General features: G+C 39.3%; 1 protein-coding gene across 1 annotated transcript; it reads left to right on the top strand.

The window, feature by feature from the left end:
• Nucleotides 1–5044: 5044 nt before the first annotated feature.
• On the top strand, nt 5045–15444 carry slc25a15a (solute carrier family 25 member 15a). Its single transcript, XM_061877872.1, has 6 exons — nt 5045–5346; nt 9781–10039; nt 14226–14366; nt 14430–14602; nt 14675–14833; nt 14894–15444. Exons 1-6 carry the CDS (start codon nt 5292–5294, stop codon nt 15013–15015), a joined length of 909 nt encoding a protein of 302 aa, XP_061733856.1. The 5' UTR covers nt 5045–5291; the 3' UTR covers nt 15016–15444.
• Nucleotides 15445–18123: the final 2679 nt, after the last annotated feature.

The raw sequence follows: 18123 nt of genomic DNA, 5'->3' as shown, positions 1-18123 counted from the left end.
AAAAGTAACTCTAAGAGCTATAATAACGAGCCGGTTTTTGAACAGCTCTTTGGCATAAATCCAACCTCTATGATGCTGGAATAATGTACAGTCCAGCGAGATTAATACCCACTCATAGTTATATTGACTGTAACTGGCGGCACTGGTGTATAATTGAAGGGGACCCCGGAAAGGACGTCACTGTTATGCAACGACCTTAAGAAATCCAAGATAAGATTAAGTCAGTGAAATTGTTTCAAACGCGTATATAACAAAAGTAAAACAGCATGAACTGAAATATAATGCCGTTGTAGGATGCACACTTTATACATGGCCATGTTCTCTTGTCTTAACCACCCAGCTGGTTAAAAATGATGCGAGGAGCCTAAAACACAATTAACAAAATAAGTCTGCATATCGAGAATGTACATCACTGTCAGTATACGACAAATACGCAGAAAACCGACGAAGCTCATCACGGTTCCTCACATTCGCTGTACTGTTTGTATTTGATTTGTATTTATATTGCACTTTAAATTCGAAAGACCAATTTTAAAGTTCCAAAAAGTAAAAACGCCATTAAAGCATGAAAACAAGACAGTAAAATAACACAAAAAAATTGCATATGCTTTTATAGTGGGCATTTTGGAAGTTAACGTACATATACAGCAGAAATGGGCAAATTAAGGCCCGGGGGCCACATGCGGCCCGTCAAGCTTTTCAATCTTGCCCGCCGGACATTCTCAAATAATTTTTCTAGATCTTTAAAATGGAAAGTGTCGCTGCCATTATGATGTGCAGTCATGTTTTCTAATGACCGTAAGTCTTCAATGATACAAAGTCTTTCATTGGTTGGTGTGGACAGGCGGAGCCGACGAGCCGACAGCGGGACAGGGCAAATGGTTGTCCTGACCAAGATGGCGGCCCGGAGGCGGGGCATGCAGCAGAGCAGAGAGGCGGGGAACGCGTTGAGCCACACTGCAGGCATCAGCGTCAGGTGCGTACACAACACACCTGCGCTCAATCATTACATCTTCTGCTGCAGCATAGAAAGGGCGAGGGAGGAGCAATCGTGGCAGAAGTAGGAGAGGAACAACCCGACAACAATGACCACGAGAGCGACAAGATCGTCCGAGAGAAAGATGAGCCCCCGCAGCAGACGCAGCCCCCGGACACCGAAAGGTGTGCCGCGACGAACAGGAAGAGCCAGCAGGCCAGAAATTGGCGCGAAAGACTAGCAAGACATGATGTTTGTGGAAATAATAAACTCGAGTCAAACCTGCTATGATGCGTCCTGTAACGATCGGCACTGCACCCCACACGAGGACGGCAGGAAACCCGTCACAGTTGGAATCTGTGCTCTTGGATGATATACCAGTTTCTAGGTTCATCTAATTAGTTACTATGGTCATATATTAGTTACTATGGTCATCTAACTAGTTAGTTACTATGGCCATATAATTAGTTACTATGGTCATCTAACTAATTAGTTACTATGGTCATCTAATTAGTTACTATGGTCATCTACTTCACAGCAGCTCAGACGAGGCACCAAGCAATGTGGGTGGGGAGCATTTCCACAGACGCAGAAGGAGATTTTCACAACAAAGTTCTAAAGCTTAGTGATATATCAGATATATCAGATTGTTGGTGGGTTTATTGTGTACCCCTCACATTCCTATTTCACTGTTTGTTGTATTTTTGTTGCGTTTCACTTGATTGTAAAATGTATCGATCGAAAGGGGATGTGACGTTCATATTTTGTCAATATACAGTGTTTTATGCTTCATAGAAAAATTTAAATTTACATTACATTTTTTTGAGGCGGTCTGTCATAACGTTTTTAGCATTCAATCAGACATTGTTGTGAGGTTTTGTATTAGTGTTCATAAAAATAGACACATTTTTGTTCTCTAAATGTGGCCCCCCGAGTCAAAATAATTGCCCAGGCCTGGTATACAGCCTTTAAGACACATTCAAGTTCGACCAGAACCTTGGAAATTCCGGCGCTCACAGGTGCACTGTGCAAAATGTTAAAGTGTAAACTGACTCATTATATGTAAGGTTATTTACATGTGTGGTATTGCACGTTGTGAACACTCGTTTTATTGTAATCTTTGAAAACAACCAAACATGTGTAAAAGAGTAATTGGATTTCGGATTCTTCTTAATGGCAACAATTCTCAAACTTCCACAAAGTAAAAACACAATTAATGCATGAAAACAAGACAAAACAATACCTATATGCTTTTATAGTGGGCATTTCAAAAGTTAACGTACATACACAGCCTTCAAGAGACGTTCACGTTCTACCAGAAGCTGGGAAATTCTAGAGCTCACAGGTGAACAGTGCAAACTGATTCATCAACATTCCGTATTTCCTTGAATTTCCGCAGGGCATATAGTATGCGCCTGCCTTGAACTACTGCCGGGTCAAACTTGCTTCCCAAAATAATTAGCGCATGCTTAGTATTACCGCCTGGTCAAACTCGTGACGTCACGAGTGACACTTCCCCTGTCATCATTTTCAAAATGGAGGAGGCTGATTTCAATACCGGTAATTTGAAATCACATAAAAGGAAGAAGATTATGAGCTATTAAGTAGGATTTAAGGTCCAAGCTTACATCACACTCAAATTTTTACTGCATACCTTTGGTAAGTGCCGGAGTGAGAAGAGGTTTTAAAATAATTAGCACATGCTTACTTTTACCGCATGCTTTTGGTAAGCGCAGGAGTGAGAAGAGGTTTTAAATTAATTAGCGCCCCGGCGGAAATTCAAGGAAATACGGTGTACAGCAGGGGTCACCAACCTTTTTGAAACCAAGAGCTACTTCTTTGGTATTGATTAATGCGAATGGCTCCCAGTTTGATACACACTTAAATAAATTGCCAGAAATAGCTAATTTTCTCAATTTACCTTTAATAAATAAACCTATATATATATATATATATATATATATATTTATATATATATATATATATATATATATATATATATATATATATATATATATATATATATATATATATATATATATATATATATATATATATATATATATATATATATATATATATATATAAAGTGGGTATCTCTGTCTGTCATTCCGTCGTACCTTTGTTTTCCTTTTACGGAAGGTTTTTTGTAGAGAATAAGTGATGAAAAAAACACTTAACTGAACGGTTTAAAAGAGGAGAAAACACGAAAAAAATGCGAAATTACATTTTGAAAGATAGTTTATCTTCAATTTCGACTCTTTAAAATTCAAAATTCAACCGAAAAAAATCAAGAGAAAAACTAGCTAATTCGAATCTTTTTGAAAAAAAAAATATATATATTTTTGGAACATCATTAGTATTTTTCCTGATTAAGATTCATTTTACAATTTTAATGACATTTTTTAAATATGTTAAAATTCACTTTGAAATCATATTTAAATTTGATTGTACAGATTTTCCAGAATATATATTTTTTTAATTTTAATCATAAGTTTGAAGAAATACTTCACAAATATTTTTTGTCGAAAAAACAGAAGCTAAAATGAAGAAAGAAATTAAAATGTATTTATTATTCTTTACAAGAAAAAAAAAAATACTTGAAAATTGATTAAAATTGTCAGGAAATAAGAGGAAGGAATTTAAAAGGTAAAAAGGTATATGTGTTTAAAATCTTAAAATCATTTTTATGGTTGTATTTTTTCTCTAAAATTGTCTTTCTGAAAGTTATAAGAAGCAAAGTAAAAAAATAAATGAATTTATTTAAACAAGTGAAGACCAAATCTTGGATTTTCAAATTCTATTTGAGTCTTGTCTCTCTTAGAATTAAAAATGTCGAGCAAAGCGAGACCAGCTTGCTGGGAAATAAATAAAATGTAAAAAACAGAGGCAGTTCACTGGTAAGTGCTGCTATTTAAGCTATTTTTAGAACGGGCCAGCGGGCTACTCATCTGGTCCTTACGGGCTACCTGGTGCCCGCGGGCACCGCGTTGGTGACCCCTGGTATACAGCTTTCAAGAGACGTTCTACCAGAAGCTGGGAAATTCCAGCATAAGGTTATTTAAATGTGTGATCTTACACGTTGTAAACACTCATTTTCGTGTAATCTTTGAAAACATGTGTCAAAGAGTCTGATTGGATTTCGGATTTTTCTTATTGGATTTGCCTCAAAACAAACAGTATCTTACAGATCAATTAAATTGTATTGTTCTGCAAATTGTTTACAACGCTGACTTACAAAATACTCGCAATGCATTACAGCAGGGGTAGGGAACCTATGGCTCTAGAGTCAGATGTGGCTCTTTTGATGACTGCATCTGGCTCTCAGAAAATTCTTAGCTGACATTGCTTAACACAATAAGTAATGAATAATTTTGCTGGTAATCACAGTGTTAAAAATTACGTTCAAAATATAAAACATTCTAATGCTTTTTAATCCATCCATCCATTTAACTACCGCACCTGTTCAACAAGTCACATTATTGGTAAGAAGTATTGTATTTATTATTGGTTAGCTTCAGAATAGAAATGTTATTAAAATGATAAGAGACTTATTGTACTCTAAACATGTTGGTCTTACTTAAAAATGCATGCATTTAGTTGTATTCAGTGTTAAAAAATACAATATGCCTCTCACGGAAATACATTTTAAAATATTTGGCTTTCATGGCTCTCTCAGCCAAAAAGGTTCCCGACCCCTGCATTACAGTAATGTCATGGTGGATCAATAAACTAGTCTAGTCAGGGACTATACTGACATCTAGTGGCTACTAGGTGGCATTACATACATTTCCCCTATTTGGCGTCTCTTCCGCGTTCATGGATAAAGATACAACACAAATGGATGAATGTGACTTTAGCTTTCCGAAAAATTATATTCGATCCCGCACAGGCATTTGTAAGTGGGCATAATGTGATTTTATGATATTTAAAAAAAAAATTTGGGCCGAAAACGTTATTATTACAGTATTACAAATATATATAATCTTTATTATAGGACTATTATTTTGAAAGGAAAACAAACGAACATCTATGATCATTAACTTCCGCTTTGGCGCGGCAACTGCATAGTGCATGATTTATTTCTACTTACTACTTGTTCAGAATGCAAATTTTGCTCTGAGCTCTTACTGTAGCCCATCTGGAAAAACGAGATTGTTTAGTTTATGAGAGCAAGCATGTCTAAGCTTGTGCACATTTTCCTGACTCGAGCTGCGTGTCAACCGTGGATACTTGTCGAGATGAGCAGCAATAGTTTTGTAGATCGCACATCAGGTTAGGGTTTATTTTGCAGGGTTTCCAGCGCGTTTTGGTCATGGCTCCACATCCTGTCGTCCAGGCTATCATAGACTTCACAGCTGGAGCAGCAGGCAAGTTCTGTCATTATTTCATAATTTCCCCTCAAATTAGGTTTATTTTTGAAGAAGCATTATAGCACCATTTGAGTAATGTTGACTGTATTGAAGGACGCTTTCTACATTTGGCTGTTTTCATCTCTGGCAAAACTGGTGAATGGTTTAATACAGGGGTCACCAATGCGGTGCCCGCGGGCACCAGGTAGCCCGTAAGGACCAGATGAGTAGCCCGCTGGCCTGTTCTAAAAATAGTTCAAATAGCAGCACTTACCAGTGAGCTGCCTCTATCTTTTAAATTGTATTTATTTACTAGCAAGCTGGTCTCGCTTTGCTCGACATTTTTAATTCTAAGAGAGACAAAACTCAAATAGAATGTGAAAATCCAAGAAAATATATTAAAAACTTGGTCTTCACTTGTTTAAATAACTTCATTTTTTTTTTTTACTTTGCTTCTTATAACTTTCAGAAAGACAATTTTAGAGGAAAAATACAACCTTAAGAATTATTTTAGGATTTTTAAACACCTTTTAAATTCCTTCCTCTTCTTTCTTGACAATTTAAATCAATGTTGAAGTATTTTTTTTATTATTATTGTAAACAATAATAAATACACTTTAATTTGATTCTTCATTCTAGCTTCTGTTTTTTCGATGAAGAATATTTGTGAAATATTTCTTCACACTTAATACGATTAAAATTCAAAAAAAATATTCTGGCAAATCTAGAAAATCCTTAGAATCAAATTTAAATCTTATTTCAAAGTCTTTTGAATTTCTTTTAAAAATGTTGTCCTGGAAAATCTAGAAGAAATAATAATTTGTCTTTGTTAGAACTTCAGCTTGGTCCAATTTGTTATATATTATAACAAAGTGCAAATTGGATTTTAACTTATTTAAAACATGTCATCAAAATTCTAAAATTAATCTTAATCAGGAAAAAATTACTAATGATGTTTCATAAATTATTTATTTAAATTTTTTTCAAAAAGATTCGAATTAGCTATAGTTTTTCTCTTAAGGTTTTCGGTTAAATTTTTTATTTTAAAGAGTCGAAATTGAAGATAAACTCTGTTTCAAAATTTAATTTTCATTTTTTCTCGTGTTTTCTCCTCTTTTAAACCGTTCAATTAAGTGTTTTTTTCATCATTTATTCTCTACAAAAACCTTCCATAAAAGGAAAAAAAAGGTACGACGGAATACAGACAGAAATACCCATTTTTTTATATATATAGATTTATTTATTAAAGGTAAATTGAGCAAATTGGCTATTTCTGGCAATTTATTTAGGTGTGTATCAAACTAGTAGCCCTTCGCATTAATCAGTACCCAAGAAGTAGATCTTGGTTTCAAAAAGGTTGGTGACCCCTGGTTTAATACAAAACCCAAAAACAGTGAGGTTGTCACGTTGTGTAAATGATAAATAAAAACAGAAAACAACGATTTGCAAATCATTTTCAACTTATATTCAATTGAATAGACTGCAAAGACAAGATATTTAACGTTCGAACTGGAAAACTTTATTTTTTGCAAATATTAGCTCATTTGGATTTTGATGCCTGCATCATCTAGCACAAATAGTAAATGGTAAATTCCGAGAATGTCGTAGTCGTAATGATTTGTGCAGTCCTTTGAGACATTTGTGATTTGGGGCTATATAAATAAACATTGATTGATTGATTGATAAATGGGTTGTACTTGTATAGTGCTTTTCTACCCCTTTTTAAGGAGCCCAAAGCGCTTTGACAGTATTTCCACATTCGCCCATTCACACACACATTCACACACTGACTGACAAGTGGCAAAAAAGACTGAGAACGTTGAAGAACGCTAATCAAACACTTATTTGGAACATCCCACAGGTGAACAGGCAAATTGGGAACAAGTGGGTGCCATGATTGGGTATAAAAATCAGCTTCCATGAAATGCTCAGTCATTCACAAACAAGGATGGGGTGAGGGTCACCACTTTGTCAACAAGTGCCTGAGCAAATTTAAGAACAACATTTCTCAACAAGCTATTGCAAGGAATTTAAGGATTTCATCATCTACGGTCTGTAATATCATCAAAAGTTTCAGAGAATTTGGAGAAATCACTGCAAGGCCGAAAACCAATGTGATGCCTGTGACCTTGGATTTTTCAGGCGGTAACGTATCCCAAACTGACATGAGTGTGTAAAGGATATCACCACATGTGCTGAGGAACACTTCAGACAACCACTGTCAGTAACTACAGTTGGTCACTAGATCTGTAAGTGCAAGTTAAAACTCTACTATGCAAACCCAAAGCCATTTATCAACAACACCCAGAAATGCCGCCGGCTTCGCTGGGCCCAAGCTCATCTAAGATGGACTTATGCAAAGTGGAAAAGTGTTTTGTGGTCTGACGAGTCCACATTTTAAATTGTTTTTGGAAACTGTGGATGTTGTGTCCTCGGGACCAAAGAAAAAAAGAACCATGCAGCTTCTTATAGGTGCAAAGTTGAAAAGATTAGTGCCCAAGGCATGGGTAACTTACACATCTGTGAAGGCATCATTATTGCTGAAAGGTACATACAGGTTTTGGAGCAACATATGTTGTCATCCAAGCAACGTTATGATGGACGCCCCTGCTTATTTCAGCAAGACAATGCCAAGTCACGTGTTACAACAGCGTGGCTGTGTAGTAAAAGAGTGCAAGTACTAGACTTGCCTGCCCTGTCCAGACCTGTCTCCCATTGAAAATGTGTCATGCAATATGAAGCCTAAAATACCACAAAGGAGACCCTGAACTGTTGAAGAACTTAAGCTGTACATCAAGCAAAAATGGGAAACAATTCCACCTGAAAAGCTTCAAATATGTGTCGCCTCAGTTCCCAAACGTTTACTGAGTGTTGTTAAAAGAAAGGCCATGTAACAAAGTGGTAAAAATGCCCCTGTGACAACTTTTTTGCAATGTGTTGCTGCCACTAAATTCTAAGTTAATGATTATTTGCAAACAAAAAATTAATTCTCTGAGATGGAACGATAAATATCTTGTCTTTGGAGTCTATTCAATTGAGTATAAGTTGAAAAGGATTTGCAAATCATTGTATTCTGTTTTATTTACAAATTACACAACGTGCCAACTTCACTGGTTTTAGGGTTTGTTGTTTACTTCTTAGACCAGCCCATTAAAGGCCTACTGAAATGAGATTTTCTTATTTAAACGGGAATAGCAGGTCCATTCTATGTGTCATACTTGATCATTTCGCGATATTGACATATTTTTGCTGAAAGGATTTAGTAGAGAACATCCACGATAAAGTTCGCAACTTTTGGTCGCTAATAAAAAAGCCTTGCCTTTACCGGAAGTAGCAGACGATGTGCGTGTGACATCACGGGTTGTAGAGCTCCTCACATCCTCACATTGTTTACAATCAAAGCCACCAGCAGCTAGAGCGATTCGGACCGAGAAAGCGACAATTTCCCCATTAATTTGAGCGAGGAGGAAAGATTCGTGGACGAGGATAGTGAGAGTGAAGGACTAGAAAAAAAAAAGGCGAGGACACTGGGATCGATTCAGATGTTATTAGACACATTTAATAGGGTAAATCTGGAAAATCCCTTATCTGCTTATTGTGTTACTAGTGTTTTAGTGAGATTATATGGTACCTGAAAGTCGGAGGGGTGTGGCCACAGGTGTGGTGACCGCCAGTGTCTCCGGTGGGAGGAGGTAATAGTCCGCAGCAGCTGCAGGAGGACGCAAGCTCCGCTCATATCTACGGTAATAGCCGACTTGTTACCACAATTTTCTCCCTGAAACCTGCCGGTTGACATGTGGTCGGGAACCATGTTCGCTTGACCGCTCTGTTCCAGAGTAAAGCTTCACCTTCGGGAATTTTAAACAAGGAAACACCGGCTGTGTTTGTGTGGCTAAAGGCGGCTGCAATACACCGCTTCCCACATCCATCTTTCTACTTTGACGTCTCCATTATTAATTGAACAAATTGCAAAAGATTTAGCAACACAGATGTCCAGAATACTGTGTAATTATGCGATTAAAGCAGACTACTTATAGCTTGGATCGGGCTGGAAAAAAATGTCCGCTACAACCCGAGACGTCAAACGCACGCGTCATCATGCCGCGACGTTTTCAACAGGACACTTTGCTGGAAATTTAAAATTGCAATTTAGTAAACTAAAAAGGCCATATTGGCATGTGTTGCAATGTTAATATTTCATCATTGATATATAAACTATCAGACTGCGTGGTCGGTAGTCGTGGGTTTCAGTAGGCCTTTAAATAGCGCCAGAAAAAAACTACACTGACGTGAATGCTCCCAAGTTCTCGTCCGATCCAGTCACATAACACAGCATTATTGCCAGTATTTTGAAACCCTAACACCTCCATATTCACAATACCGCTACATCCCTGATAATATTGTCATCCAGTGACTGAACAAAGGCTGACATGGTATTGTGTTTGTTCCCAGGTGGTACTGCTTGTGTTCTAAGCGGCCAGCCTCTAGATACCGTGAAGGTGAAGATGCAGACGTTCCCCGCCATGTACCGTGGCTTCATCCACTGCTTCATGTCCACCTTCAGACAAGTTGGGGTCCGGGGCCTTTACAAGGGCACCAGCCCGGCGCTGATCGCCAACATCATGGAGAACTCCGTGCTCTTTCTGAGCTACGGGTTCTGCCAGGACGTGGTCCGCTCTTTGTTCAACATGGAGGCCGCCCGCGAACTCAGGTGCGACCTTTTTACATTCCACGCCAGAGGTGTGTGTAGTCGTCGTACACAAACCGAATATTGTGTTTGATGTGTAGAGACGTAGCCTTGATATGGTGTTGTGTTCATTGATACGGCTAACAATCGTTCATGTTGCGTTCATCACTTTCTTCCCAGCTTAGAAGACAAGTGTGGACACATTTTATTTTGTTTTGTTAGACAGGCATGTGATCTTTCCGGAAATTTGTCTTTGATCTCTGTAAAAATATTTTCAGTTTGTCTTTGTTTTTTCCGACCTACAAAGTGTTAAAATTTTGATTCGTCTCTTTGCCATACATGCCAACAACTACAGTATTCCCGTAATGAGTACATTTTTTGATAAGCCGGTGGTAAAAACAACGCTTTTCCGTTAAAAAATTATTAACTTAAAAATCGAAGTTACGTTGCGAAGTTACGTTGCGAAGTTACGTTGCGAAGTTACGTTGCGAAGTTACGTTGCGAAGTTATGTTGCGAAGCAACTCCACGGGCAGGGGACAAACTATATGGGAAACATCAATGATGATCGGTTGGTTTACGTATAAGAACATCCATGATTGGTTGGTTTTTTACTATGATGAGTCACGATTGGTTAAGATTGGGGCAAAACATTACGGACAGGCCAATCAAAGACAAGATGGGGCGGGGTCATGGAACCGGTAAGTGAAATCATAACAGACATCCCAAATGACCACGAGAGAGTCGTAGAAGAGAAGAAGGAATATTGAAGCGAATTATTTATATTTAAATAAACTAGTGGAAGATGGCAGAGGGCTTCTCGTCCTTAGATTTTTCTTTTAGCTATGTAGACCACATCCAGGAAACCCACAATGTGTCCACTTGGCCACATTTGGACAAATGTATGCGTCTGGATAAAACATTTGTTTGAGTTGTTTACCATGTAAGCCCAAATCAAAACTGCTCTCGGACGGAAGACACATTTCAATCAATCAATCAATCAATCAATCAATCAATCAATCAATCAATCACAAATGTCTCAAACGTCTGCACAAGCCACAACTACATCCTCGGTTCAGGGCCCACATAAGGGCAAGGGAAAACTCACAACCCAGTGGGATGTCAATGTGAATGACTATGAGAAACCTTGGAGAGGACCGCAGATGTAGGTGACGCCCCCACCCTCCTTCCTCCCCAAAAGGGGAAACCGGATGCAATGGATGTCGAGTAGGTCTAACATAATATTGTGAAAGTCCAGTACATTGTGGATCTAACATAATATTGAGAGTCCAGTTAAGAACACACATGATTGTGGCAGACATGTGATGACTTTTGCTACAGTATAGCCTGTCTAAATGCTAAATTGATAACCCGTCGAAATGCTACATTTCATTTTCATTGGAGTTTTTCAACAAGACAGTAGCTGACATTTTGTTCATTATTGCTACCTATGCAAGATGGTTGTCAGTCAAATAATAGATAGGGACAGTTTTTGGTAAGTAGGTCACCTGGTTAGTCAATCGGTAGGCAGTAAGGTAATTAGACTGGTTAATTGGTAGTTTGCAGGGTAGGTAGGCTGGTTGACCCAATTACACAGCTACTTGAGTCGATTGACAGTAAGGTAGATAAGGAGAGTGCTCGGTTTTTGTAGACTTTAGTTTAGTGCGTTGGTTAGTATGTCTCCTTGACCGTTGAACAAAGACTTTATTGATCCAGCGAGCGTCACGTCAGGTCCTAAAGGAACCTAAAGGAGATTTTGCCAAAAATGATACCTCTCTGCCTCTGAGGGCAGCCAGACAACCAGCTCTTGTAGACCTAAATGCTGTTAGCTCAGTTTGTTCGGTTCTTAGTACAGAAGTCGACTCCATCAGGACCATGTAAAGGCATGTTCGATGACAGTATCTAAACATGGTGCTTGGTACTCATGGAGAACGGGCCCAAAACCTTGCGTACCATTGACAGATTTGAGGGTCTTGTGGAATATAAGCTATCCCGCAATGATGGACCACGGTTTACAAGAAATGTTTGCTTCCAGAATCAGAAATACTTTAATAATCCCCGAGGAGTACTTAAGATTTTCAGTACAATCCCATGCAAGAGCAGGCAAACATTACAGGGAGACAGAACAGGGTCGCTGACGGGTCTGCCAACTTCCGGGGCCCCTTTCAAAAAAGGTGAGAAACAGGTAAACACTGGAGAGAGAGGGGGGGGTTGAGAAAAAACATATTCAGTCTAAGCCTGGGCCCCTGGAGAAGGGGTCCAGACTGAGGCTGAGGGGGAAAAAAAACTCATAGCCATAGTACACCTAAGCATGTGTGTAAGAGGGAAACATCAAAGATCACAAAGGACATTAAAGACATTAAAAGAGCAGAGCTGATGCAACCAGCCATTTCTACATACAGCTACAAAAGTAAAACAACAAAAAAACGTATACACTGTGATGGCTTGTGCGGTGTTCCACGCCATTGTGAGCATGGCCAGAGACAGGAGCAGACCCAACAAAGCAACCAAGAGACCCAACTCCATCCCCCCGCATCTCATTAACTGTCCAGTCCAAATGGATGAGCGAGGATGTGTCTAAGAAGGCTGAGGTGTCCGATACCTGCTCATTCAGCCAAGACACCGTGAAGCTTGTCCGTCGTGGCGCTCAGCGCCAGCTCCGCAGCCCTGTCTCTTCATCCGCATCGCCACCAGTCTTTCCAAACGTACTCTGGTGTGACAGAGACCAAGCAGCTGGTCTCCATGGCCAAAAGGCTTCCGGGAGGCAGATACAGAAGTTCACAAAAAAGAACCGCAGAAGTCACCAAAGTGCCCCCGCTTGTCACATAGTCCCAAAGGGTCCCGAACCCCCCCCAAAAAACCCACATGAAAACAAGAGGGAAACATCAGGAACACAAAAGGATGACACAAGAGCACAGAGCTCCTGCCAACAGCAGCCACTACGGCGGCGCCATCTTGGAAAAAAAACCTAAAACACATGTTATTTCGTAGCCTAGTAGATACTACAGGTGGTTGGTCAGTTAGTTTAAGGTTGGCTTTTTGAATGGCAGTAGAGTGTTTAAAAAGTATGCTGGGTAGGTCGTAAGCTGCGTTCCTTCTAGGGTATGTGCCTGTGCAATTGCACATTGCTCACGCCTCGTCTACGCACGGCAAGTCCAGGCCGCACACAAAATCGAATAAAAAGATAAGCGCATAACAGTGTGCACGTCTGCCGTCGCTCACATGTGCGTCACTGAATACTCAAGGAGTTTTGGTATTTGCTCACACATGAAAAATTGGAGGGAAAATTGGTCGTAAAGTTGATAATAGAATAGAATAGAATAGAATAGAATAGAAAGTACTTTATTGATCCCTGGAGGAAATTCAGCACCACCGTTCGCTCACAATAAACAATAATAATAATAAATAATATATGACATATATTATATATATATAATATATAATATATCCATCCATTTCTACCGCTTATTCCCTTTTTGGGGTCGCGGGGGGCGCTGGTGCCTATCTCAGCTACAATCGGGCGGAAGGCGGGATACACCCTGGACAAGTCGCCACTTATATGAATAATATAAATATATTCTACATATATTCTACATTTAAGTGCAGTCAAGGAACATATACATTATACAGTCTGATGGCTGTCGGTATGAAGGACCTCCTGTGTCGTTCCGTGTTACATTTTGGGAGTCTGAGCCTTCCACTGAACGTGCTCATTCTCTCTGCAAGGTCCGAGTGTAGTGGGTGGGAGGTGTCGTCCATAATGGCTAGGAGTTTTGCTAGACTTCTTCTCTTTGACACCACCGCCAGAGAGTCCAGCTCCACTCCCTAGTGGGTGGGAGGTATTGTCCATAATGGCTAGGAGTTTTGCTAGACTTCTCCATTCTGACACAACCGCCAGAGAGTCCAGCTCCACTCTCTCCACGTTACTGGCCTTCTCTACCAACTTGTCCAGTCTGTTTGCGTCCCTCACTCTCAGCCCGCTGCCCCAGCAAGCCACGGCGTACATAAAGCGCTCGCCACCACCGACTCGTAAAACATCTTCAACATCTTTGTACAGACGTTGAAGGATCCTAGCCTCCTGAGGAAGTAGAGGCGGCTATGTCCCTTCTTGCCTTCTTCCTCAGCGTGTTTTGACCAGTTATCAGTAGGTGGCGAGGTATGAAAGTACTTTACTGGTTCATGTGCAATCTTTCTGTCATTTCAACCGAGCAGTGACATTCAGAAAGCGTTCTCCGGGTCCCTGGCCGCCATCTTCACCTCCTCGGTGCTCTGCCCCACCGAGTTGGTCAAATGTCGCATGCAGGCCATGTACGAGATGGAAGCCTCCGGCAAGATCGCCCGCGGCCAACAAAGGTAGGGGCGAGGGAGACGTGCCAACGTGCCGAAAGAGGTGGCGTTCATGTGAGTCTCGTTCAGCATGTGGACGGTGGTGAAGACGGTGCTGGAAAGAAACGGTCCGCTGGGTTTCTACCAGGGCTTGACGACCACCATGGTGAGGGACTGCCAGGGTTACTTCTGCTTCTTCGGCGGCTACGAAGTCAGCCGGTCCATGTTTGCACATTACATGGGCACAGACAAGGAAGGCATAGGTACGGCTTTTACCGTGTCTACTTTCTGCATTATTTTTTTCACCTGTTCACTTGACCTCATCACCTGTGCAGGCATTCTTCCACTTATGTTCAGCGGCGGCTTCGGGGGCGCTTGTCTTTGGCTCCTGATATATCCCATTGACTGCGTCAAGTCCAGGATCCAGGTTTACTCTTTAGCCGGGGTGCAGGAGGGCTTCCTGAAGACCCTCGTGGAGATCATCCGCAACGAGGGTACGATTTCCCCCACTAATTGCTGTGAATTTGTCCTTACGTCTCACTTTTGTCTCGCAGGGGTCAGTGCGCTCTACTCAGGCCTCATGCCCACCATGGTACGCACCTTCCCTGCCAACGGCGCCCTCTTCCTGACCTATGAGCTCACTAGAACTTTTTTAATGGACGCAGCCGTCCCCTAATGTCAGATATTTCTATAAGGACTACTCTGCCGACTCCGGAGACCGATGAGCGTTGTCATCATACTTACCAACCTTGAGACCTCCGAATTCGGGAGATTGGGGGTACATGTTTTCAAGTATTTCTATATATATATATATATATATATATATATATATATATATATATATATATATGTTTGGATGAAGAAGAATACTGAGTTGCATCCCAAGAACCCCACACCTACTGTGAAGTATGGGGGTGGAAACATCATGCTTTGCGGCTGTTTTTCTGCTAAGGGGACAGGACGATTGTTCCGTGTTAAGGACAGAATAAATGGGGCCATGTATTGTGATATTTTGAGCCAAAACCTCCTTCCATCAGTGAGAGCTTTGAATAGATGACCAAATACTTATTTTCAACCATAATTTCAAATAAATTCTTTAAAATTCCTAGATTGTGAATTCCTGGATTTTTTTTTCACATTCTGTCTCTCACAGTTGAAGTGGACCTATGATGAAAATTACAGACCTCTGTCATCATTTTAAGTGGGAGAACTTGCACAATCGGTGGCTGACTAAATACTTTTTTGCCCCACTGTTAAATATATATATATAAAAATAAATAATCCGTTCATGAATGAGTATATCCTTTGGGCCACCGTGTTCAATGGAGAAGTCTGATCTACAACATTTGAAATTATTTTTTTTCCAATCATTTTGGAACTTGCAAGCGTACTTCTTCTTACTCGTCGTTGCCATGTCTCTTCTTCATGCTTCTGCTTCGTCTCTGTTATGTTTTTGGACGTTACGACTTGCCGTAGTTTTGAAGCAATGCATGATAGGAATCCGGGTGTTGTTGTTTCAGTGTATTAACGTGCCGGCTGGAATAAACACACGCTGAGAAATAGCTCAGTGCCTGCCTACTTTATGGGTTACAGATAAACCTCTGGATAACGGAGACATATTTAATAGTCTCCTTTTCAGGTGAGAGAGGATGCTAAAGGCAGTGGCTTTAAGGCACGCCCCCAATATTGTTGTCCGGGTGGAAATCTGGAGAAATTCGGGAGAATGGTTGCCCCAGGAGATTTTCGGGGAGGGGCACTGAAATTCGGGAGTCTCCCGGGAAAATCAAGAGGGTTGGCAAGTACGGTTGTCATCAGTTTAATTCAAAAGAGTGAAACTAAAAAGACAAGCAATACAATCAATATATACATATGTTGTGTAACTTTATACATGTATATGCTGTAATGTTACCTTACAATGTGAATAAGTACTACTAAAGCCATCTTAGATGACACCAAAAATCATCGCTAATGAGCATGACTCATTTTAGGATCACAAATAGTGAATTTAGCTGGCAATATTTCAGAAAAAAACAAAGTTTCAAATTTCAACTTGTACGTACCGGCGATGCAACCTTAAAAGAAAAATACATGCAGTATTTCTTCAAAAAGAACCGCCATGAAGTTCGTGCCGGCACCCCAAATTAACAGTTTACAAAAAAAACCTTGTCACATTGTCATATTTAAAGTTAAAGTTAAAGTACCAATGCTTGTCACAAACACACTAGGTGTGGCAAAATTATTCTCTGCATTTGACCCATCACTCTTGATCACCCCCTGGGAGGTGAGGGGAGCAGTGGGCAGCAGCGGTGGTGCGCCCGGGAATCATTTTTGGTGATTTAACCCCCAATTACAACCCTTAATGCTGAGTGCCAAGCAGTGGGGTTTTGTGTGTAGAATTTTGAGGACGAAAAATAATTTATTCCATTTTGGAATGAGGCTGTGACACTGTATGTCAAACAAAAATAAAAAGGAGGTGATACATCAAGTTTATCCTTATTAACAATCTGTAACGACAAGCTGAATTGTCCTGTATGCGCTGACACAGAAGTCCCTCGGGTGCCCTCACAAAAGATCAGAAATCACTAAACTCTTTCACTTTACCAACCATATTGCCACAATAATAAATTTGCAGTTTTGCAAAACACGTGTCACATTGATATTATAGGGCAGGGGTCACCAACCTTTTGAAACCAAGAGATACTTCTTGGGTACTGATTAATGCGAATGGCTGCCAGTTTGATACACACCTAAATAAATTGCCAGAAATAGCCAATTTGCTCAATTTACCTTTTAATAAATAAATGTATATATATATAAAAAAATGGGTATTTCTGTCCGTCATTCCGTCGTACCTTTTTTTTCCTTTTACGGAAGGTTTTTTGTAGAGAATAAATGATGAAAAAAACACTTGTTTTAACGGTTTAAAAGAGGAGAAAACACGAAAAAAATTTAAATTACATTTTGAAACAGAGTTTATCTTCAATATCGACTCTTTAAAATTCAAACTTCAACAGAAAAAATTAAGAGAAAAACTAGCTAATTCAAATCTTTTTGAAAAAACTTTAAATAAATAATTTATGGAACATCATTAGTAATTTTTCCTGATTAAGATTAATTTTAGAATTTTGATGACATGTTTTAAATAAGTTAAAATCCAATTTGCACTTTGTTATAATATGTAACAAATTGGACCAAGCTATATTTCTAACAAAGACAAATCATTACTTCTTCTAGATTTTCCAGAACAAAAAATTTAAAAGAAATTCAAAAGACTTTGAAATAAGATTTAAATTTGATTTTAAGGATTTTCTAGATTTGCCAGAATATATTTTTTGAATTTTAATCGTAATAAGTGTGAAGAAATATTTCACAAATATTCTTCGTCGAAAAAACAGAAGCTAGAATGAAGAATTAAATTAAAATGTATTTATTATTCTTTACAATAAAAAAAATACTTCAACATTGATTTAAACTGTCAGGAAAGAAGAGGAAAGAATTTAAAAGGTAAAAAGGTATGTGTTTAAAAATCCTAAAATCATTTTTAAGGTTGTATTTTTTCTCTAAAATTCATCCATCCATCCATCCATTTTCTACCGCTTATTCCCTTTTGGGGTCCATTGTCTTTCCGAAAGTTATAAGAAGCAAAGTAAAAAAAATAAAAATAATCTATTTAAACAAGTGAAGACCAAGTCTTTAAATTTTTTTCTTGGATTTTCAAATTCTATTTGAGTTTTGTCTCTCTTAGAATTAAAAATGTCGAGCAAAGCGAGACCAGCTTGCTAGT

This window comes from Nerophis ophidion, linkage group LG18, assembly GCF_033978795.1.
Source record: "Nerophis ophidion isolate RoL-2023_Sa linkage group LG18, RoL_Noph_v1.0, whole genome shotgun sequence".
Lineage (NCBI taxonomy): Eukaryota > Metazoa > Chordata > Actinopteri > Syngnathiformes > Syngnathidae > Nerophis > Nerophis ophidion.
This window is presented reverse-complemented; position numbering and strand designations above follow the sequence as displayed.

Coding starts and splice junctions, on each gene's coding strand:
- slc25a15a (XM_061877872.1), top strand. CDS start 5,292: ATGGCTCCACATCCTGTCGTCCAGGCTATCATAGACTTCACAGCTGGA. Junction 10,040..14,225: donor GAGGCCGCCCGCGAACTCAG/GTGCGACCTTTT, acceptor TCAACCGAGCAG/TGACATTCAGAAAGCGTTCT. Junction 14,367..14,429: donor ATCGCCCGCGGCCAACAAAG/GTAGGGGCGAGG, acceptor AGTCTCGTTCAG/CATGTGGACGGTGGTGAAGA.